Source organism: Amphiprion ocellaris, chromosome 5, assembly GCF_022539595.1.
Source record: "Amphiprion ocellaris isolate individual 3 ecotype Okinawa chromosome 5, ASM2253959v1, whole genome shotgun sequence".
Taxonomy (NCBI): domain Eukaryota; kingdom Metazoa; phylum Chordata; class Actinopteri; family Pomacentridae; genus Amphiprion; species Amphiprion ocellaris.
Genome location: NC_072770.1, coordinates 12,800,991 through 12,825,496, shown reverse-complemented (window position 1 = coordinate 12,825,496; position 24,506 = coordinate 12,800,991). Strand labels below are relative to the sequence as shown.

Below are 24,506 nucleotides of genomic sequence, written 5' to 3'. Positions count from 1 at the left end.
TGACAAATCTGTATCAACTGAGTGAAGTAAATATGTCAATGTGGACCAAAATCTGTGAGGAATGTGTCCAGAACCATGTTGAATATATGTCAGGAAGAATCAAGACAGTTCTGAAAGCATTAGGAGGTCCAACTCAGTACAAGTAAAGTGTACCTAGTAAAGTGAAGGTGAGTGTATTTATGAAATAGTTTTGTCTTTGTTTAGGGTCTAGTGAGAGTTAGGGAATCAAAGGGATAAATGACACCCTTAGTCCTTTTTGTATATCCAAGGAATTATTATGTTCCTATATTAATGAACATAACACATCATTTTTGTCTCATATCGAATAAACTTATAAAAAGGCAGTGCCCCTTAAAGCAGTTTTACACTGCTTTAAGGGGCACTGCCTTTTTATAAGTTTATAAGTTTTTATAAGTTTTTATAAGTAAGGCAATTTTTGAAAATAATCCCAAACCTGCACATCTGTCAACCAATCTTGGGCCAATGATCCAACATTTACAATCACTTCACACCTTAACTGTCCATCTGTTTGAAAGTTTGAGGAGCATAGAGTCACTTCTCTTACTCACCTAATTGTGTCACTTTTCATGTGAACAACCCAAAACAACACTATCAACCTTGAAGAGATTATGAGAAAATGTGTACCACAACCCTTTTTATTAATTGATAATAGACTTTTTTGGGGACAATTTCCAAGTCATGTACACTGAAAATGCACCACTTTAAAGAATATTGTTGCAAATATAAGAACCAAAGCTAAGCTGCTGTGCTATGCAAATCACTATAATGGGAAGCAAAGTAATTCTACTGATTAAAATCTCCACTTTCATATCAGCATCCTGTTGGCATTGCCATCTGTTCAACCAGTGCTGTTGCAACATGAAGACAAAGATGGAAATTTATCTTTCTTTGGTGGTGTTCTCTAGCCTCTAATATCTGCATTATGTTTAATATCATTCAACAGTTATAATGCTTGTTGTAAACTCCACTCACATTAGAATAAGTTTACCTATTAGAGTATTCCAGTCTCTTAGTGTTGCTTGTTAAAAAACTCCACATTCATGCTCAGTCTTGTTGACATGCTTGAAAAGAAATGTGTTCTGTAGACAATCATGTTGATAATCATTCAAACAGGATGATGAAATAGTAGTGACACAACTACATTATGTCATGTTTTGGAATCTAGAGGTTATATGAATAGTTTTTTAAATGCATGATAAAAAAGACGTCGAACACAACAGGAATAAAGAGGTCTGCAGCCATGGGGTTGCTCAGCAGTTTTCATTGATTACCACAAACTGATACTGAAAATGTTACATTTCTCAAGACTTTTCTGACCTAATGTAAGTCATATTAGAAATTTTAAAATCCTGTCTTGTAACTAAATCACAGTTGAGTCACTTGGCTGCCTGGAAACATTTCTTATTTGCATAGTTTATGATGATATTTACTTACAACATGGCTCATGGCTCTGTTACTGAGGAATAAACAGGGACGTGTTGGACAAATTTAAAATGCTAATGTGATCGGTTAGCATGTTAAGGCACATACACTATCACGATAGTCAGGATGGCTTCGTCTGAATGCAGTGCATCCGAACACATCAGTGCCTTCTGTCTCATAGCTTTAATACTCGATGGTCACTGCCTTTGTCTTCAGGTATTCATTGAGAGCCTCTTGTCCTGTTAGAATGACACAGACACCGACAGTTAATGTGAAGTCATCAGAGGCCTGTTGAACATTCTCTTAATGCTGTTAACCTTTCTTCTGGTACCACAGCTGGGTTTGTTACTGGGTATGTGATAGCCTGATGTTTAAAAGTCAGAACAACTGTTAACGGACGTAATATGTGAACGACAGTTGGGAATTTGAAATGGTATAACAGCTAGACCTGTTTTATTTTCATTATTGACTGCTCTGCTTTTAATTTTATCAATTAACCGCTTGATTGTTTGGTGTATAAAATGCAAGAAGAGAGAATAATATCCATCACTGGATAACATGATGCAGTTTTTCTTACCCAGGTCTTTGCCAAATCCAGACTGTTTGAAGCCTCCAAAAGGTGAGGCCACATCAGTCTTGTTGTAGGTGTTGACAAAAACAGTGCCAGCATTGAGCCTTTCGCTGACGTACAGGGCTTTGCTGATGTCTCGTGTGAAAACACCCGACGCCAGGCCGTACTCTGTAGCGTTTGCCCTCCTCAGTACATCATCCACTTCACTGTGGGCCAAGAAATGGAGAGCATGCAGAACCAGCACAACAGTGAAGAAGAGACACAATGTTAGTGTTGTGGTTTGGTGATGTGAGCATTTTGAAGCTTAAAGCAATCTTGCATTATTACTTACCCGCTCTTGAACTTGGAAATGATCATTACGGGGCCGAATGATTCCTCTATGGCGATGTGCATGTGGTCCTGCACATCAGTAAACACCGTAGGTTCAAAGAAGAAACCTGGAAGCAGATGTACAAGACCACACATTATTAGACCTACATGAAACATTCATATGGACTACTGATTTGTGTCTTCAACCATCTGCTGCCTCACCTGGTCTCTGAACCTGTTTACCACCACAAATCAGGGTGGCTCCCTCCTTGACACCAGTCTGACAATACTCCACCAGTTTGTCCAGGTGGGCTTTGTGGTTCTGAGGTCCATGGTCTGTGGAGCGGTCCAGAGGATCGCCAATCTTCATCTTCTTGATTTCCTCAACCTGACATAAAGGATAGTCCAGAAGGTATTTAGAGAAGTCCGGTAATTTGTAGGTTCACATTTCCAATTTTTTTATTCCTTCCATGGGTCGGAGTTGATCAGTGGCCACAGCATCGGAGAATTTCAGCCCCTATTCATGGGTCACCTGCTCAAACGGTTGGGCTACAGGGGTTTACCATTCTTTACCTTATGAGGCTCAGTCTTTGTCTGATATGGGCTGTTTTAGGTCTTGTCCATTGGCCAACAAAACTCTGAAACAGCACCGGGTTTCTACTACAACTTCTAACACTGGCCCAAAAAGCATTTTTCTGTTGGACAATGAGCTGATGTAAAAAGGTGAATACAATTACATACAATACAACCAGAATTTGAGTGATTGGGCTCAAAAACAAATGGATATCCAAGAAGAGTTGTGCGATTTAAAAAAAAAAACTGTATCCCATTCATGTGTGTAGGAAGCCAACAGGAAGTCAGCTGACTTAGTGTCATCATGGATGCATTTAGAGAGCTAGATACTGTTTACATAGTTAGAGAAAATCCAAATCAGGAGACAGCTTTTTGCTGTTTGGAGGTCTGATATTGACAGTCATAAACAGTGTGTTATAAAAAAGACACGTACCACTTTTTTCACAAACTGGTCATGAATGGAGTCTTCCACAAACAGTCTACCAGCTGCAATGCAGTTCTCGCCTTTGTTGAAGAACACTGAGCTCATGCCCTGAAAAACACAGACGAGACACAGCGGTTTCACATCTACAACTATTTAGATGTATGAAAAATGACAAAAACAAATCCCTTTAACGTACACACCATGCGCACAGCCTTGTCCATGTCGCAGTCGCTGAAGATGATGAGCGGGGATTTTCCTCCGAGCTCCAGAGAGACTTTCTTCACGTTACTGACCGCACAGCTGTAGATGAAGGAGAACACACACGCACAAAGGTGAGCAATAATTTGTCTTTTGCATAGATGACATTTTGTAATGGTGCTTTATGTCTCACCTCTTCATGATGTGTTTTCCGATTTCTGTGGAACCCGTGAAACCCAGTTTACGAACGTCAGGATGGTCGGACAGACGCTGACCCACGAGAGCACCTAGAGGAAGAGAAAGACTTTCATAGCAACTCAAAGCGCTTCATTAGTCAACATCTGGCTTATACTATGAATTCACTGTTGGACCGGGTTGGATGTGTGTTCCTACCTGAACCAGGCAGAATGTTAACCACTCCTTTGGGCAGTCCTGCTCTTGCTGCCAATTCTGCAAACTTCAGTGCTGTCAGTGGAGTCACCTGGAAACAAATAGAAAGAATGACGTATATATGACTTAATGATTTCAGTCTTTTATGACTAATGTCTGTCAAATGTGAGTCTCACCTGTGCTGGTTTGAGGACGACTGTGTTTCCTGCTGCCAGGCAAGCTGCAGTCTTCCAGGCCAGCATCATCAGAGGATAGTTCCAAGGAATCACAATAGCACACACTCTGACGAGAAGGAAAAGGAGACAGTTTTGGGTGCCAGTGACACAACTGTCTGTTTGCAACTGTCATATAACATTGAACAAAAGTCCACAATCCACAGACATGCTAATGGCATTGTGTGGCTGTACTTTGGCAATGCATGGCTGTGAGCTAAATGCTAACATCAGCATCCTAACATGCTCACAATGAAAACGCTGACATGCTGAGTAATTACGGGAAAGATTCTTAAGTGTTCACATTATTGGACAACTTAAGATAACCGCTGTCAGTGTGTGAAAAAAAGTGATTGAAGGTCATTATACAGGAGCCCCACTTAAAAAGTGCAATCACAATGATTACCTCAACTAGGCACTTTTAGTAGCCATCCACAAGCTTCTGGCAAGCATAGTGGTGCAGGTTAGCTAAACTTGTTAGCTCTCTGACACAAACTTGTTTCTTCAGCACAGTCCACAGGCTCTTGATGGGGTTTAAGTCAGGATTTTGGGGAGGCCATTCTAAAACCTTAATTCTAATTTCTTTACCATTTCTGTCTTGTGGAACTGTGTCCAAGACCTTCTGGCTGATGATTTTAGGTTTTCCTGATGAATGTGGGATAATCCTCCTTCTACATTATTCCATTTCCTTTGTGTAAAGCAACAGTTCTACTGGCATCAGCACAACCCCAGAGCATGATACTACCACCACCATGCTTGTCTGTAGGTACTTTCTTCTAGAGTTAAAGGCCTCACCTTCTTTCCTCCAAACATATTTTTGCTTATTGTGGCCAAATAGCTCAACAAAAAGCATACAGTCACTGGAAAAGGAGTGGTTGTAAAACAGTGACTACATTTTTCTGAAGCATCACAAACATCTGAAATTATCAGAAATTGATCCATTCTATCCAATTACATTTCAAAACTCTAGACAAGTCGTGTGATTATATTATTTGAGTCCAATAATGTGTACAGGAAGGCAACACTAACCTAGTCCTACCTGCTCTCAATGGGCTTGACATAAATAAGGACATAAATAAGCATGCTTTGAGGGGACAAGATTGTTAAAGCGCATAGAACATGCAGATACCTTATGAAAGATGCTTGGAATCTTTTTTCAGCTTATGTGCCACTGAGCAACTTTCATTTGAATGAATGAGGCACCATCTTGTAATCTTGTACCCAGTGCTCCATATTACATCAGTGGTCCTGCAGGTATGTGATCATGAACCAAAGCAGTATTCTATCCAGTTCTTGCTGAAATACTGAATTTCAAAATATCCAAAAACTGGCCATTGTCTTGTCCTAGATGTGCTGTCATGCTCATAACGTGTCAGACTCGTTTAAAATCCACCCCTTCATTACTTACCCGATTGGTTCCTTCTTGGTGAAAGTCAGGTTACGATTGGGCCTGGCCTGGTTGATGGGGATGGTGCTGCCCTGTAAAAGAAGGTTATCATATTATTTATGTGTTTTTACATATCTGTAACTGTGATGTGTCAAACTCTCATCCAACTGCACAAGCGACTTCTTTAAAATCAACTGTCTTACCTGAATCTTGTCACACCAGCCAGCAAAGTATCGAAAGGTCTGGATGGACATGCCCACATGAGTTTTGAGGGCTAGAGTGTAAACAGCTCCAGAGTCAATAGATTCAATGGTGGCTAGCTCCTCTTGGTGCTGCTCCATCAGATCAGCCAGCCTGGCGGCAGATGAGACACAAGGTCAGTTATGTCATGAAACATGCTTGATAATGCAATAATGTATTGGGTAGAATTTATAACATATGCAATACTTTTGCTTTATTGGAGTATATTTCTGATTGAAGCACAACAGGAGGTGCCTAGTGAAGTGTCCTTGTAAACAGTCAAAGTTATGTTTGCATTCATTGGGTCACACCAAAATTGTGCATCCTTAAAGAGTCAACAGTCTTGTTAAATGCATTTGCTTCTTCCTTGTGAACTAATAATGTTATTTGTAACACAGGGAGTCTGAAGCAGGTGCTTCTGTACATACATAAGAGTTTCTGCTAAAGTTTTGTATTGATACTTGCACCATTTTCAGGAGATTCAATTCAATTTAGTTCAGTTCAATTTAATTCAACACAAAGCTCCTGAAAGCTCCTGGTTATTTCATGCTAGCTGGGCCATATACCGCAGCAGGCAGGCAGCTAAAAGCTAAATCTGACAGCATTTTCTTGGCCACAACCACAAAGAAATGTAGTTTGTGTCTAATGTTCTTATGGCACATGCTTTTTTTCCTGGTACACCTCCATGCAGATAGGATTTGCACAATCTCCTCCTGATTGTAGATGCAGTACTTTAACACCAACAAGTTTTAGGGTTCCTGGATACTTCTGTTTGCATCAGATGTTCTGCTTTTGGGGAAATTTGCTGGCACGGTCAGTCCTGGATAATTTGGCAGCTGTTTTAAATCTGAGCTACTTGTACACTATTTTCCTCATAGTTCAATGATCAATTCCTATTATTTTGAAATCCCTTGTTAGACTCATGAACATCAAAGACCTTTTTTTCTGAGAGCCTTAACGAGCTCTTTAGACCTTGGCATGATGACACCACACACTTCAACTGCACAGAGAATGTTACGTCATCTTATCACACACTGTTTCATTGCAGTACTACTGGAAAACATCTCTATGAAGAATGGATAAGCAAAATATCTCAGGTCTCAAAGGTGGATTTTATGCAGGGCGCACGTAAATTATGTATGAAAAACTGACATATAGAACGTGGGGATGGCAGGCCCCCTGGGAGAGTTAGCTGTATTGACCGGTGGGCAAGACACTCTGGGTCAGGGACCTAAATCAGAGCATCTTTTTATCTCTGGTGAGCAGCTGTGGTATCCTTTGCTATAGTATTTCCTGAAGATGCCAAATAAGCCACATTCCGAGTCACACTGCTGCATTCTAAAGCATCCTGTTAACTGACACTAAAAGCACAGATGTTGTGTGTTGTGTGCTGCCGCTGTGTTTGTGCACTGACTTGTAGATGAGTCTGCCTCTGTCTCTTGGGTTCATCTTGCCCCACTCTCCCTCCTCAAAAGCCTCCTTAGCAGCAGCCACCGCCTTGTTCACATCACTTATCTGGGCCAGAGAGACGTCACAGATGGCCTGCAGGACAGATGCAGGACAAATAAATCCTATGAGTTTAGCTATGCAGTGTTACACTGGCATACTGCATTAGGAAGGCAGACCTCAACCATAGAGGACATGTGACCTCCACAGCTCAAATAATTGGCTTCAAGAGTGAAACTTCCCGCTGGTTTTGTGGCCAAAACTTAAACAGACAAATGATTAAGTTCTTCTCTATTTAAAATGCCAACCAACAGTCTTTATTCCCTTTTAATTTCTGCATAGGACATTCAGAACCAATGGATGTTGACACCAGCATTTCCAACCAACACAGACGGGCGAGTTGTATGCTGCTATTATAATGCTATATTTATATCTTAAATCTTGCATATTGCACGTTTAACATTATTTTATTACAGCTATTGAAACAGTCATTATTATCCAACACTGTGCATTTCAGTCATTTTAACACAATTATATCTATGTAGAGTTTCACCTCTCCATTTATTCATGAAGATAACAGAGTGTGAATTTTACAAATTTAAAATTATAGTGTATTGAAATGGCCAGTTAATGATTTTTTCTTCTGTAGCTCATCAAGGTCAACCTTTGACTAAAAAAAAACCCAGTAACCTATGAAATAAAATTAGAAAGCAGTTGAATGTTTGCATGAAATAATTTTTAAAAAATATGACAGTAGATGAAATTCCTTTCACTTCTTCCTGCACAATGATCCTGTAGTGAATATTAAATATAAAATGTTCCTGTCATTGAATATCTTAAATCTGCTTTAGTTCAACCATTGCTCAAAAAGCCAAATCTTGACCTGTCCATTTGAAATACCTTCAGCCCAATATGTAAGCACCTCTATTTGGACAAAGGTCTTGGAAAGTTCTGTTTCCTTTTTGAATACCTGTGAAGAGATGTGCTTTTGAACAATTTTATTGTTTAACTGGTTTGATTTAGTACACATATGTTCAAATTTGAAAGTTTTTTTTCTTTACTATGTCTATTATGCCTCTACTGTTATCCCTTATGTCTATTTTATTTAATGTTATGGTGGTTTATTTTGCTTGATTCTTGAAATGTATTTTTGAAAGATGCCACATAAATATATTATTATTGTAAGGAGTAGCAACATTAAATATAAAGATTGTATATAATGAAGGACAGAATTCATGGTATAGGCACGAAGCCTACAGAAGAGTGTGTTTAGTCTTTTTTGTGATTGTCTTTGCATGTCTCACCGTTCCATCAGTGGGGTTGATGGTCTTGTAGGTTTTCCCTCCTTCTGCATCCACAAACTCTCCGTTGATGAACAGCTGATGAGGCATCTTTATGGTCATGTTGTTGACATTCTTCTCCACCTGAGGAGTTAAACAGTGCATGAGAAAAACAGTCCACATGTTGTCGTCTTAACTACGCTTGATCAGAAACACTCCGCTGCTTACATAGTCGACCACCAGCTCCTCTTCATCGTCCTCCCCTCTGAGCTTCCTGACGCACATCTGGATGAAATCCTGGAAGGTGGTGTTCATGTAGACGTCCTCGTTCTGCAGCTGGCAGCTGCTGGCTCGAAGCTTCACCTCCTCCACCAACCTGAAGGCAGCGATGGGGAGAAGAAGGAGGAGTATTTTAAATGATTACATTCTGAATCCTCCTGCAGTAATCTAAGCAGCTCTTTACTGTTGTACCTGGTTGAAGTGGATTTATGCAGGTTTGCAAGTTACATTTTTATGAAGAATTCATCTCCTGATTCTTTTTTCTCAATGAACTGACTGCATAGTTTACAAATATGCAGAAAATAATGAAAAATATATGTAACCTTAAAATTATTACAAATAAATTCAAATTAATAAAGAAATCAAGAAAAATATCATCACATTTGACATGCTGGTACCATAAAATAGTTTTTTTTTGCATGAAAAATAACTTAAACATTGATAAAATTGTCTGTCAACAATTTTTTTTAATTTGATTAATTGTCTAATGGCGTCAGCTGTTGTTGTATTTCCTGTTAGGCCATCATAATTAACATTCATATCTTATCTAACTTGTCATATGTTTTGTATGCAAAATGCTCACGTGGAAGTCATCCAGTGACTAACAGCTGTCAAATAAATGTGGCTGTGTAAATGTATAAAGTACAATACTCCCCCTCTTAATTGTAGCCAAGTAAAAACATAAAGTACCTCAAATGTGTACTTGCACTACAGTTGCACGTTGTTGTTGATGCAGTGTTCCAAACCATATTTTGGCCAAAAAATTACAAAAATTAATAGTGTTTGAAGATAAATATAGTGGATATGGAGATGTGGAATATGCTGTAGAGGATGTTCTCAGGGAGTTTTAAAGTCATTTTCTGTTGTTACTTGGAACTAAATGGTACATAAAAAAGGACATGGAAGTAGTTCTGGAGTTGTTTTATTACCTGACCACATCCATGGAAGCAGCACCGGACTTGAAGAAATCCGTGGAATCGTCAATCTGACTGACATTAGTCAGGATGCTCTGCCACACCGCCTGGAGGACGCGTCATCAAAGATAAGCGGAGCTACAAAAGCTAGACATTAAGACTTTCTGCTTCATAATTTGTTTATTATTTGTCCTGAATTAGTATCTACCCTCATCTGCTCAGCGAAGGTCTTCTCCTCCTCATTCAGCTCCACGGCAGCACTGCTCCCAGCTTTAAAGTACTGTGCTGCAGCGATCATCTTCCCATCCTCAAACTGCAGATTCTTCACCATCAGCTGCAGAGAAATGTAAAACCATCGTCACACACAAATAAGATGAAGAACAATATAGTTTTGTAGTTTCAGTTGCAGTGGGCATACACCATGTCTACTGCAGGAAAAATGTCTCAAATGAACAGAAGAAAATAGATCCAGTTGTTGAACACTACACTACATAGAGAATTTCTTCTTGTTGCAACCAGCGATCCTAAAAAACCTTAAGTCACTCCAGTGTTCTGTGCTGGCTAAACCATTGCTCCAGTCTCTCGTCTCTGTATTGTGGTGCAAGTTTTTTTCATACTACTCTGTATATTTGTCTGCATTCATCTGTTCCTCAGTTGTGATCAGTCTCCCTGTCCCTGCTGGTGAGAAACAGTATGGCATGATGCTGCCACCTCCATGCTTCACTGTAGAGATGGAATTAACGGGTTGCATGATGTTCAACAGACAAGACGAGCATAACTTTTAGTACTCTTAATCCTGGATGCACCTTCAGTTTTTGGCTCATGAAATCAGAGAATTCGATCCCTGAATTGGGAGATCTTACTTGTTCATTGTTAATCTTTGTCCAGTCTTTTCAGTTTGCCGCACGAGGACACCAAGCAAGTTCTAGACACGTTGTATGGATGAAACAGACCACAATGAATGGTCTAAAAGAATTTATTTTTTCATTCAGAATAAATTTTCACTGCAAAATATGCCTCCAAAAATGCCATAACAGCTGCTGGTGTTTTAAAATATATATGTCATTCATTGCTATGAGCCTTACCGTTGATAATAACCTATCAAATCAGAACTGTTTCAGTATTTCAGATTTAATTCTAACAGTGACATGGGATGTAATGCTAAAATTACTAAACTATTCCTATTTTCATTTGTAGTTTTATTGCGATTATAAAACTCCATTGAGACATTAATATGAAACTGATTTGTTGCATGTCTGCTGCTCCTTCAGTGCTCCTTCTTTTGACATAGAAAGAGTGCAAAAAGCTTGAAAAGGTGGAATAAAAAATTTTAAAGTTAGTTAGGAGGACTGTTTGGATAAAATAAACCTTTCAAATTATAAGTGCATGGACATGTAGTAATACTTTGTCCTGATTATGAATCCATAACTTTTTAGAAAGTTGTTGCGTGCATGTGTGTGCATGTGTGCGTGTGCGTGTAATACTTCTTGAGTGAACCCTGTAAATTGTAACAGTATTTAAGGTGGAATCAGCCTTTAAAAAAACATAAGTGGTTTACATTGGCGATCAGTTATTGCAGTAGGTGGCGCTGTCTCGAAATAAAAAACGTGCATACCAAGAATTGCGGTCCTGAAAGTGCTGCAGATACATCAAAATAAACAAAATCCAAGATATCGAGCAGGAAGAAGTGAAACTTCCTGCAGCTTCACTTTCTGCACAAACCAACGCGTGACGTCACGGCGGCTCCGTCCATCTTCCCCATACATACATCCAGTCTATTTACTACCATAGCAACACACGTAGAGGCTGTGATCTGGAGGTAACCGGGCAGCGGCAGGATGGCTACAGCTACACTGCAGTCATTCAACGTGTTCCTGACGGAGAGACTGACCGCGGCCGCCGTGGACATCTACGGCTTCGTGGAGCGGACGGTGGTGGAGTACCAGGAGGATCTGTACCGAGCCCAGCTGGAGAACCAGAGGCTGCAGAGGCTGCTGGACCTGGTCTACAAGCCGCACATCAGGCTGCACAGGGCAGGTAGGCTGCTCAGGGAGCCCCCCCGCTCAATGCACGGTTCATTTCACTGACGAAACAGGTTTGGATTTCGCTCCATCCATCCAGCTGCGTTAGCAAAACACGTTAGCTGGTGATGGCAGCGGATGCACAAGCTTAATTTTTTTTTTTTTTTTTTTTGCACTAATAAATGCAGTTTGTGCAAATCAGATCAGGTGTTGCAAAAAAGCTGATTCTCTTCTACACATCTGCAGCTGCTGTCATCAGTCTTAACATGCAAACACACTTTAGAGGACTTTAGCTCTATCTATGTGAAACTTTTCTTATGATTTAATATTATATATAATATATGTCTAATATGAATTGAATATTTGTGACCTAAGAAATGTGCAGTTTACATTTCAGATTATACCAGAGCTGCAATGATTAACTGATCAGTTTTCAGCTTTTAAATGAACTGCGAACTATTCTGATAATTAATTAGTTTGAGTCATTTTTATGGAGAAAAGTCTCAATTTTCTGACTGATTCCTTAGTTTATTTTAATAAATAGATTTTTAACTTGATAAACTTTTCTCTCTGTGCTGTGTTGGACACATGAAAAACCAGTGGGCTGTACTGCACTGCAAGATTAGTACGTTTTTTTCTTTTTTCTTTTTTTTTTTTTTAGGTACGTTGAGTCTAAAGTCAGTTTTAAATGTCAAGAAGATGCCTCTTTTTTTAACCTGCTAGATCACCATAGTAACTGATGCTGCACAGTTAACCAGAGTTGCGTGCAGAGTTTGGGATTTAAATCAGCTGTAAGAAGCGTCTCCCTTTCACCCATCTTTTCCTGATGATTCTTGATGAGCGATACAGATTCTCAGCTAACATTATATCTGCAAACCTGCTGAGCTGTATGTTACTAAAACCAATGCATGAAGCCGTAATGTTACAGCATCACACACTGTATGAGTTGCATTGCCATGGCAACATGCATGCATTTGGTTGGTGATGCAGGAAATGGATAAATATATTTTTATGGTTGGTCCACATCAGATTACAGAGAATTATTAACATTAATATCACTTTCATTTGGTGAAAAATGAAAGAGATAGCCTTAATTATGGGACAGTGTCAGACCTAAATGTACTGTAAATAAAAACTATGAATGCCTAAATGCAATATTACATTTAAGTGAATGAGGAAAATAAGCTTAAGGCGTTTAGGTGTTGTTGAGCAGCTCACAATTAAAGCATGGCTATGTCAAAATTGCTATGTAGTACAAGCCTCTAGAGGCCTTAAGTTTATTACTATTATTGTTGTTTAAAAGACTAATGATAAGAATGAGGACTTACGGGAGCATTTCAGAGGACTGATTGCAACAAGATCCTAATATTGATACAAACGATTCTGCCTTCAAACACGAACCACTGCCAATATCTTTTTAACGTATTTTCCACCTTTTCAAAAAGTCATTTTATTGTATTCATTATTGAGGAAGTCCTTGTGAAACAATAACAAAGAACTCGCATTTGTGTGCCATGCAGAAAATCACCTGTGTCCAAAATCATCTGTTACACAGTTAGCGCAGGTCTTAATACATGTACCTCTGGACATACTGTATGTCTGGACAAAAAGTGCCGCCATAGCAGTTTCCTTAATATGGATATCTATGGCATTGACAGGACTTCTCACAGCCAAGTATGTCAGCATTTTTATGTTATATAGTTAGAAAAGTTACTGAAAATGTGTCTTTTTGGAAAAAATGAGAGTTGGCAACCCTACTTGGAAGTGGACTAGCCTCAAATTTAACGGATATATTTCAGTCTGACCAGTAGTTGCTAATGAAGGTTTGTCTTACCTGAACAACACATTGCTAATATACCAAATAAAGGTGTGTTCAAACTGGAGACGCAGCAGATTTTAGATGCAGTGTAAATGCTGTCTGAGCAGATTTTTTCTGTTTCTGTCCTTACAGATGCCAAACAGTCGACTGTTGCGCCGACGTCCACGGAGGACGTTCCCCCTAAGCAGCAGGACTGGAGCCCGAGTGTGATCCAGGACGAGCCAGGACCGTCGCTGGTTAAAGAGGAGGACAGGGAGGAACTGTGGATCAACGGGGAAGACCGGCAGTCGGCGGAGGACAGCGACGACGGCGACGCCTTGACCAAAGAACTCATCAAAACAGTGCAGCAATTAGAGGACTGTAGAGCAGCCGAGGAGAGCAGAGAGTCAAAGCAAACTGCCGCCGACGATCCGATGCTCTCCGAAGAGAAGACGAGCACCACCTTGTACCGCTGCCATATATGCAACTACATCTTCACCAAAAAGACGGTGCTGACGTGGCACCTCAAGACACACGAAAGCAAGTCGCAGGACAGCAAAAGCAACTTTGACTGTCACGTCTGCGGGAAACACATCCCCTGCCAGAGCAACCTGCAGAACCACATGAGAGTTCACACAGGAGAGAGACCATACAGCTGCCATTTCTGCGGCAAGTGTTTCAAGCTGAAAGGACACATGACAGAACACATAAGGACTCACACAGGAGAGAAGCCTTTCAGCTGCCACATCTGTGACAAATCCTTCAACAGGGGCTCCACGCTGAGGAAACATGTTTTAGCCAAACATAAAGAGGAGCGGCCTTATAAATGCAGTAACTGTGATGAGTTGTTTACTGAGAGGCTGCTGATGAAGAGGCACATGAGGAAAGTTCATGGTGTCAAACTGTCCACAAGTCAAAGTCCAGTCTGAGAGCACTTTAGAACAGATGTCATGAATCATGAATGAAGCATATGGTCTAAAATCTTTGAGGTTTTTATGTAAAAAATTTAATTGACTATAAAATCCTATTCATGTGAAACAAACTGCCAAATATTGTTTAAAAGCAAGTAAGCATAGAATAACTTAAAAAATGTATTAGAATTGATAGACTTATCCTTTAAATGTTTGACATTATGGGAAATACGCTTAATTTTGAGTGATATAAGTGTAAAATTGGGGATTAGCCTAGCTTAGCTCCATTCAGTAATGCAGGGTGGGCCAAAAGTAGGCTTACGCTTGGTAGATATGCACCTTACATTTGCGATAAATTGCCTGGCTTGAAGGTGGAGGACTGTTAAAGACTCCTTGCCATGATGTGTGCACCTATTCTGCATTTTCACATTTCCAGTACTGCTTTAGTATCCACTTTCTTTGCTCTTGATTTAATTTGTTTGCCACTGCTCACAATCTCTGTAAAAAATGTTTTAAAAATAAAAAATTTAAAAAGGTCACATAAAAATTTAAACCAAAATTGGAAGAAATAGCTTAATGACATTTTCGAAATGTGAAGAAAGGATATGGAATACTGGTTTGGAAGTATGGTTTGGATAAATTAGATCTAAACCGTGAAACAACTGTAAGCCTACTTTTGGCCCACCCTGTATACCTCTTCAGATCAATAATTAACATTTTGTACCATATTTGCAGTGACTTCCAGCAGTGATGTGAAAACAAAAATTGTTGTTCATCAAGTTCTATTATTGGTAAACAGATAATTGCGTTACAGTAATTAGCTATTTAATTGGTTTTAGGAGTGTCAAACAAGGTTTTGATCTGAGTCAATTAATATTTAGCATCTGCCAATACCCGTCACCATTTTCCAAGATAAAACACACCTGTGCTGTAGATTAGCTGTTGTACCTGGGTGCACCACCAGGTGGAGCCATTGCATGGGTTTAGCTTGCAACGGGTCACCATGACAAAGACTTCTGTGACCCTTAAAGACTTCATGTTTCGGAGCTGTTTGAGACTAATCAGGATCAACTTATGCAGTGCTTTAATAACTTAGTAACACATGTAACACAGCTTCTTTACAACCCAATCCTAAACTTTGAGATCAGCTTGGGACATCCATGCTTTTATGGGACTTCAGACAGAATTATCTTAGCTGTTTTCTCTGCTTTCAGGGAAGCTAAGCTAATCACCTCTAGACTATTTCAAAAGACATGAAAATGATTCATATTTTTGTATAAATTGCATATAAGCATATTTCCCACAATGCCATACTGTTTCTTCTTGCTCTGCGAGGCCAAAAGCCTACGGCTCTAAAGCTTTTAACAAGAAACTGACGAAACGAAACAAATTTCCCAAAATTTGAATTGAGTTGACCAGAGATTCTGTATCAACTTTTAGCACTTAACTGTTTTTTTGTTTTTTTTTTTTTTTTTACACTTTGTGAATTAAACGCTACAGACATATTATGATCACTTACTTATGGTCAAAGCCAGCTCTTGTAGAGACGAGACACAAACATGGCAAGCATACAAAAATACTATCAGTACTCTACAAATGCACAATACTGTACTGTAATTCTTATGACTGTCTCTCTGAAATTGTGGACCACTTAGTCAACTCCACATGCAATCTGGTATGAAATACCAGATTATTTCTGTGCAGCATAAAACGCACTACTTTAAAGAGATTACATAGATATCTACAGTATGTTTATTTATTCACTATGAATTCAATATGTTGAACTTTTTAAAAATCTCAATAATTTGAAATATAAGATACACAGCTGTGTCTGTAAATTAATGATACATATATTTCTCTGTAAGATAGTTTTATATATTTAGATATATTATACATAACTTGTATAAATTGGTTGTAATTATTTACCTTTGCCAAAGTTCAGTCATATGATGAACCTGTTATGTGAACATGAAAATATAAAGCTTGAAAATTCCCACACATTTAAGTGTGAAAATATGGGAAGAAAGCATCCATGTCTTCTTTTGCCTTTTCTTTGTCACTTATTTTGTCTCTTCAGCTGCAACCTGAAAGTAGAGATTTTGTCTTCGCCACAGTAGTGAAAACAGAACAAGGGTTGTGGGTCACATTCCAAGATCGTGAACTATTGTGTGAGCTGGAGAAAAAGCAGTTAAAGTGCTTCGGCTGCCACTGTTAATTCAGTCACTTTAGAAAACATCCACTTCGTTTTTTTGACCACTATATTTGTGTTGATCATTTTCTGTCGATGCCACTGAGAAGCGACCCCTTAGCATGATGCTGCCACCACCACGCTTCACTGAAGGGATGATGATGCCACATGAGTATCACAAAAACTATGTCCAACTCATGTCCCTGTCATTCAATTTACCAAAGGTGGACTCCAAACAAATTCTAGACACACCTGCAGAGATATTAGCGACTGTAGGTCCAGGTTTCTTTGAGGTAGTCACTAAAGCTTGTTACAGACCCATTTAACATGATCATCCATTTGCTTAGGTATGTCCCCAGGAAAATGAAAACTGGCTTACCGTCTTGCCATCATTGCCAAACAGCACCAGTCCGGCCTTGGTGACAATGCCGGGTTTGCTGGCTCCAGGAATCTCCAGGGGCTGACCATTAGCTGCGGTGCCATTATCTACCAGAGTGGAGCCATAGAAAGTCACTTTCTGCAGCAAGAGAGACATAAAAAAGCACTCAGTGGTGAAGACAGTCTTTCATCACATTTTACAGCCAACAGCTAATGACCTGATGAGATAACACTGTTTTTTCCTGCAGTGTAAAATTCATAATTAACATCATTTATCTAGCTGTGAAGGAAACCAATAGAAAATAGGAATTCTGAATATTTGAAGCTCTTCTCTTACTTGTCCATCGACCTCTGCCCAAGCACCAGGAACTTTGTCGTTTCCTCTGATCCAGTTGTGGATAGCCTCAGCAGACTGGTTCCAGTCAATCTGTCAAAAAACAGACAAAACTGTCATCTTCACATCTTCAAATGGAACATACAAAAATCTGATTTTATTCCTTTTGCTTGGATAAAATAAATCTTTATTCATCCCAAAGGAAATGTTTATGTCAGATATGCATAAGAAAAAAGATGTAGTATAATACATTACTGACATAACTGAAATAAGTAAGCTAAAATAAGTCTTGACTACAACAGCAAAAAGTAATGCTGACAATTATACGAGTGTAATAAGTAATGTCACACATAATGAAAAATAATGTAATGAAATATTACATTGTACAATTTAAATGAAGATTAAATATTGTATATGTTGACAATGTCGTACATGAAAGTGAAATATTACAAATATAATCAAGAGGTTGCAAATGAAACAGAAACATTACACCTGAAAAATGAAAATATGAAATATTGCACATAAAATAAAATGCTACACATGATGCAGAATAATTATTGCATAAATTATTGAGAAGTAATATTAAATTGATATTGATAGCACTGTTTAGATCTAAGTCTAAAGGTCTTCAGAAAACAGACACCAACATCATTTTATGTAAAGACAAGTAATAAATATTCTCTAAATGTTTTATATCAGGATAACCTGATATAGTATTTTCATTTCATAACACTTACACACTGAAATATTGTACTTTTGACTTAATTTATACATGCTTCGTCTTCTTACTCTTATTAGCTTCTATTCTGGAAGTGAGGTGTCATTTGTGTTTCACCTTAGAGTTGTCTTTCTTCTGGATGCACTCGTACGTGGCGCCCTCTTGTGGCTGTGTGATCCTCGGTGCCTTCCCCTCTGCAATCAGCCTCACTGCATCCACCTGGAACCAGAACAATGCAGTTCCAGGTAAATGAAGCAAAAATGCTATTATCTTTCTGGACTTTGCCATCACAGTGTTTGTCATGTTGGGAAACTGACTGTAGGCAGCTGAAGGTAAATATGCAGGAGGATCCAAAGCATGAAACACTGATGTACTTGTGTGCTTTTCTTTACATACATGCAGTAATGTTGACTGGTACAGATTTTACAAGGTAATTGGTGACAGATTTTGCATATTATTTTACTGTACTACATACTTTACAAACCTCTTTAACAAACCGTGACTTTGTGTTTTAGAAATGTGTATTTTTTCTTCACTTACATACAAACTTACATACATTTAGACTGCATTAATACTTGCAGAATAGACTGCACTGCGACTGCACCCTTCTAATAATTTCACTGTAATTAGCTGCACAACTCAGGCAAGTTTTAAGAATCTGTTAATCAGAAAAATAAAGATAAAAGTAAAACTGTGCATAATGCCGACTCATTTGTTGCCAATGAGAATGAATCTTTAAAGCTGCACTAATCAGATTTTTTTGCACAATGAAAATCAGAAAAACATCTCATGACATTTGGTGACAACAAATCTGAACAGCACTTACTGTTAATATAATTCAAATATTATATGTTAATTGAATCTAATATTTTAAAGCTGCACTAAGCAATATTTCATATCAATTTGCCACTTTTTAGTGAGTACTTAACTGCTAATTGTTTTGACTTAGTCTAATTAGCTCCAGCAGCACATATAGATGTTCTCAGTAAAAAAAAAAAAAAAAAAAAAAACACCATTAAACCCATTTTATGTTACAAGTCAACCAATAAACTGTAGACGGACAAAGTTACCAAGTAGCCTGTTAACAGCGAAAACACAACTCATCTAATATGCAGAAAAATTGCATGATTGCAATACTGGAACAAGGCAATGTGTCAACTTTGTACTTCTGCAATAATATAAAATGTGTTCTTCAACCAACAGACAAAACAACAACAAAAAGACAAAAAGCTTTAAACACGCATAAGATCAGAAAGCCTGAGGTCAACTTTATATCATTTGGTGGTCAATGCGATAGCTGCAGACAGACTAAACACCTGATTTAAAAATACCATGTGCCACGTGCCAGATGACTGACTTTAACCTCTGAGGCAAAACAAAATCATGTTAAAATTTAACTGTGACAGATGAGAGCTGAGACAAAGGTTTGGTTTGTTTTCCTGTCTTTCCCACGAGAAGACCTCTGAGGAGGGTTCACATTTGAGAGAGTTTTGTGGTCACACCGCACTTAACACACACCCTCAAGTATAATTTATACTGAGTTTATAAAATGTGTTTACGACATTTCTTCATACCACTGTGTCTGTAGCAGCTCGCTCCGTCTACCACACTTGTTGTCTCCACCCACAAACCCACACTTACTGTGCCTTTGACTCCCTCTGGAAACAGAAATCTCTTGTAGATTGTGTTGACGGTGTCATTGGGTTCAACATTGCACTCCCTCTGCAGCAGGATTGGTCCGGTATCCAGTCCGTCATCAGCCCAGAACACGGTGAACCCGCCCTTCTTGTCACCGTGGATCAAAGTCCTGTGAAGTCAAAGGCAGCAGATGAAAGACCAGGAACCAGGGACAAGTAACCGACCTGATGAACATAGATGTCACTCACCAGTTGATGGCAGAAGCTCCGCGGTGGCGAGGCAGCAGGGAGGGGTGGTAGATGATGGAACCGTGCTTGGGGTGGTCGATGACCTCCATGGGGATGAACTGGGAGCAGAAGGGCAGGACGTTGAGTTCTGCACCCGTAGCTTTGTACTGAGCCACCACCTCAGGGATGGCCTGGCCCTTCACACGCCAGCGGGGGAACTTGAAGACGGGAACACCGTCCTTCTCTGCCTCCGTGGCTGCAGGAAAGGAGGACAAAACAGTTGAAAGTGAAATTAAAAAGAAAAAAGCTGCAAATCCTACAGCAAAATCTTACATAATTGACCAGAGATCAGTACTGGTTTCCATAAATACTGTTGCTGTAACTCAAGGTTGTACATATAGAGATACCAGTATGTAATGTTGCACCTTCTTGTAAGTTTGTACTGTTCTGATGTACTGTTTCAAAATTGTGTTGCAAAACTTAGAATTAAATTTGGAAAGTTTTAAGCTTTTGTGTAGATTCTATGTTGACTTGTGAGACCAGGTGGTTGTATCAAAGGATTGAGGCCATACAGAAGGAATATATAACACCATTAAACAAAATTACTGTAAGCACAAGGGGCCACTAAGGCATAGTTTGGATTAACATCTACAGGCATCACTGCTGCAGCAAAACCTATTTTGTGAAACTTGAAGAACTCAGGATCTTTTTGCCTGATGAAGGTCTGGCTTCTAAATGTTAGCTAATAAATATGTTTGCAAGTTAGTTGGTTCTCATTGTAACTTTTGGATGTGCTCGTTCTTCTGCTAAACAACTGAGTCATGACATAGATGTGCAAAGAGTTTCTTGTTTGAAGAAAAAACTCATTGAATGGTGTTGGTGGTGGCCATGTGGTTGTTCCTTTTGGGGTGGACTCTTTGCAGCCTCTGTGTGGTTTAAATCCCGGTCAGGGCACAGTTGTCCAGTGAGGACCCTTAGGCAAGGGGTGTTGTATCTACTCTCAGATGTACGTCGCTTTGGATAAAAGCATCTGCTAAATGAAAATGTAGAGTACCAATAAGGTAGAAAGGTGCTATAAGTGTAGACCATTTACCATTATCATTTTTTTTTCACTGGCACTTATTTGATAATCACCTTTTGTTCATCATCATGTCTTCAAGTTTAGCTAGGGAGTTTAGTTTTCTTATTTTGTTCTAGCTAGTTTTGTACAACTCTCTTGGCCTTCGTTTGGTTTTATTTACTTGTTTGAGTTAGCAACACCCAACGCTAAGCAACAAATTCATTTACCTAACTAATAACACCTGGTTTTGTTGTTACTCCTAGCTGACCCTAGCTAGTTGGGTCGTGCTATATGGTTAAAATCATGACAAAATCTACCTTCTTTGAATGCTTGGTAGACAAAATTAACAACACAAGAGATGTTTAAATCTGATCTGGGATCAATTCCTCCTATATAGTGAGAGCTCACAGATACTTTTCATCTTGACCTTCTCTCAGATTGACAGAAGGTCAAGATGAAAAGTATTGCGGATGCAGAGATGGGTGCGATGGGTTATTCAGGTACATACTGCCTTGTTAATACTGTTTGTTAATTGGGTAGTAGTTGCATTTTTGTTGGGTTGTTATCAGCGATAGTGAAGCTACAGGGACTACACACTGAGCCACTGTAGGTGTAGATATAGTTAAACTTCTACCTCAAGGAGAATATTGAAATTTGTCATAGTAACTCTCAGCCAATCCAAACGACATTAATTTTCAACCCTTTCACAATGCTGTGAATCTCATATATCCTATTGCTGTTTGCTGTTTTTATACTACCAGGTTATCATCTGATGCTGCCCCCTATAAAGAGCCCATGACACACTGCGCTTGGATGCCAGTACTCATGACAATGCAACTTTAACAGGAGAGCTACATTGATTACTTTGTGAGTTCAGAGGCCCACAGTGATAAAACTAGTGGTGTTAAGAGTCCAAGTTTCATCTGGCAACATTGTGAGTGTGTGTCCATGACAAGTATGCAAAAATATTTCTTAGTTTGCATGTAACACCACACTCAATGTTGCTTTAGTGGCACAGAACAGGTAGTATTTTCATTAAGAATAACTGGTGTTCTAGCAGTCCTCACCCAGCGGGTCAGCCTTGCCGTCCTTGTCAGGGATGGTAAAGACTCCTACAATGTTGTGGCCGTCTTTCCTCAGCTCCTTGTAAACCTCCTGGCCAAACAGGCTCTGACCAATCACTGCGATCTTCATCTTGACACCTCACTGTGTTCTGGAGGAAAATCACAAAATATGTTTGGAATCAGTAAAGCAAGGGCTTCTGGGATGACGGCTGATAGAATTTGATCAAATCTGACTTCAGCCTCTCAATTCTAAAGCTCTTGAATTCCTTAGGGAACCATTAAAAGTTTGTTTGGTGTTTTGGTGGTGCTTGTTTGGTTTCACTCAGCTAAGATTTTTTAAGTTAAAACACGGTGTATGGTAGTTGTTTAAACAACTTGTTTTGTGGGATTCTTCCATGAGCACAATGGGATCATTTTGCTGATATTTTGTTGACTTCAGAATATTTCAGCCGATTCCTGTTTTGCCTGTTCTTTGGATGGCACAATCAGAGAAGGAGAAAACACAGAATGTAAATGAATGGATGTAAAACATATTCACTGGCTGCTTATCGTAACTGATCTGGGTATTATACCAACAAAATGAAGCCAGTCATCAGAAGTCATCCAAGTGCACTCAAAGTTCCAACAGATCCTGATCATCTTTCCATTAACAGAATGAAGTGAAGTTCAGACAAGACAAATGTAAATGAACTTCTGGTTTCTGAGGCTGATGAAGCCTTGATGGGTTTGAGTTGTTTCAAGAAGACTTGAAGGGTGAAAAAGTAAAGTTGTAGCTGCCTAACACAAAGTTAATCTGCAACTATTTTGTAACTGAATGTTGCTGGTTTCAGTCTACTAACTGTGAGGACTTGTAAAATAAGTAAACTTAATATATCCAGAGTTTCAGTTCTTGGTCAAGAAGGACAAGCCATTACACTGTGCTGTAAATAAATTTTAAAAAAATTGTTAGTTACCACTCGAATAACAAAACATTCTCATGCAAACAGACAGTTGCAACTAAAGAGCAAAATGAGCTCGACTTCCTGTGACATAACAAATTCATGAATAAAAAGAGTGCAGATTAGTGACATATACACTCAGTTGGCAGATTATTAAATGTTCCATGTAAAAACTAATGCAATAAATCTTAATGAAGGTCACAATGATCTGCTTTCGCTGCAGTTTGTTTTGCTCTTTGACACTTGTCTTGTGTCATTGTCATTTGTAAAGTTGGGGCAGACAGAAAGGAATAGAAAAAAACATCAGTATAATGTAGTTTGGTTTACCAGCAAAGAGAACTGTAGCCTCAAAAACAACTATAGATGTCATTTCTGTAGGACAGAACAAAAACTTAAGATTGCATAAAGGTTGGATTTGCAGGATTGTTGAATCAGACTGTGTTAGTTTTAGATTGGTGTATCTAATAAATCAGCGCCAGGGGGTTTGTTTGTGTGATGTTTGTAGAAACATTCCATATAGAGTATAATAGAATACATTATTGATCCCCAAGGACACGTTTTGTTTGTACAGTAGGAAGCAGAAAGCCTAAAGTGACCAACCACCACGAATACAAATAAATCAGAAATGAGAAAAATATACCAAAGTACAAAATGCACAAAAAGGTATAAAATATAATATGACTGAAATGTACTAAAGTGAAAAATGCTGCATAAAGTGTCAAATTCACAAATACACTATAGAAAAAAGTTTTTTAAAAATTCCAGTGAAAGTTTTTAAAAACACGTTTCTTAAATAAATAATGCATGCAGCTTGTTTGCTCACAGTAAACTGTAACTGTAAAAGTGCTCAGTAATCGTGATTCTGTGACAGTTTATTGAACCTGAACTGAGCAGGGGGCGGGACTTCATTGCCTGCCAGCCTGCTCTAACCAATCACAGCCCTCGTTCCTGCACATGCCTCCAAAGTCGACCAAGCAGGTGCGTGGAGGAGTTGGAAGAAGTTTGACAGGAGCAACGTGCAGACTGAGCGGTTCAAAATGAGAGCTCAAAGTTTCATAGAGAACCAGCATTCCTTAGAATAATCACCCACACCAAACACACCGCTTTATGAAGTCATCTGCAGCCACAATGTGGAATTACAACATTAAAATCCTGCAACAGTTGCTGCAAAAATCCCTCACTGCAACCAGTAACTCTCATTTCCTATTAGTGTGCATTATGCAAGGAAATCTGTCAGAAACTCAGGTCTGATTCTTACCCCCTCCTGCAGACCGGCGCTCCTCTGCTTGGTTGGAAAGAGAGCTCGGACGGAGGGAGCAGCGTTTAATTTGCTGTCCTCGGACACACAAGCAGGCGGCCCAATTACATAACATGCAAAGGGAGCGCTGTGATTGGACAGGACCGGCCATGAGGCTGCAGCTTCGACCAATCAGCTGCTGCTGTCTAAGAACGAACCCAATCACATGGGAACTGAGAAACTTAGGTAAATGTTTACAATCTGGACAAAGTGTTTCCTCTGCAAAGCGTTGACTTAATATGACTGTTATTGGCAGAATTAGTCCATA

General features: G+C 39.1%; 2 protein-coding genes across 2 annotated transcripts; one reads left to right on the top strand and one right to left on the bottom strand.

The window, feature by feature from the left end:
• Nucleotides 1-1,266: 1,266 nt before the first annotated feature.
• On the bottom strand, nt 1,267-24,302 carry aldh1l1 (aldehyde dehydrogenase 1 family, member L1). The gene is made up of 23 exons (XM_023288037.3): nt 24,200-24,302; nt 22,007-22,152; nt 19,901-20,135; nt 19,656-19,821; nt 18,132-18,233; nt 17,300-17,389; nt 16,964-17,101; nt 9,875-10,000; nt 9,682-9,773; nt 8,702-8,849; nt 8,498-8,617; nt 7,162-7,289; nt 5,711-5,861; nt 5,529-5,599; nt 4,085-4,190; nt 3,912-3,999; nt 3,712-3,805; nt 3,521-3,620; nt 3,330-3,428; nt 2,546-2,711; nt 2,346-2,451; nt 2,021-2,220; nt 1,267-1,682 (listed from the first exon to the last, which is right to left on the bottom strand). Exons 2-23 carry the CDS (start codon nt 22,131-22,133, stop codon nt 1,627-1,629), a joined length of 2,709 nt encoding a protein of 902 aa, XP_023143805.1. The 5' UTR covers nt 22,134-22,152; nt 24,200-24,302; the 3' UTR covers nt 1,267-1,626.
• LOC118471461 (zinc finger protein ZFP2-like) lies at nt 11,465-16,407 on the top strand. Its single transcript, XM_035956250.2, has 2 exons — nt 11,465-11,703; nt 13,639-16,407. Exons 1-2 carry the CDS (start codon nt 11,505-11,507, stop codon nt 14,412-14,414), a joined length of 975 nt encoding a protein of 324 aa, XP_035812143.2. The 5' UTR covers nt 11,465-11,504; the 3' UTR covers nt 14,415-16,407.
• Nucleotides 24,303-24,506: the final 204 nt, after the last annotated feature.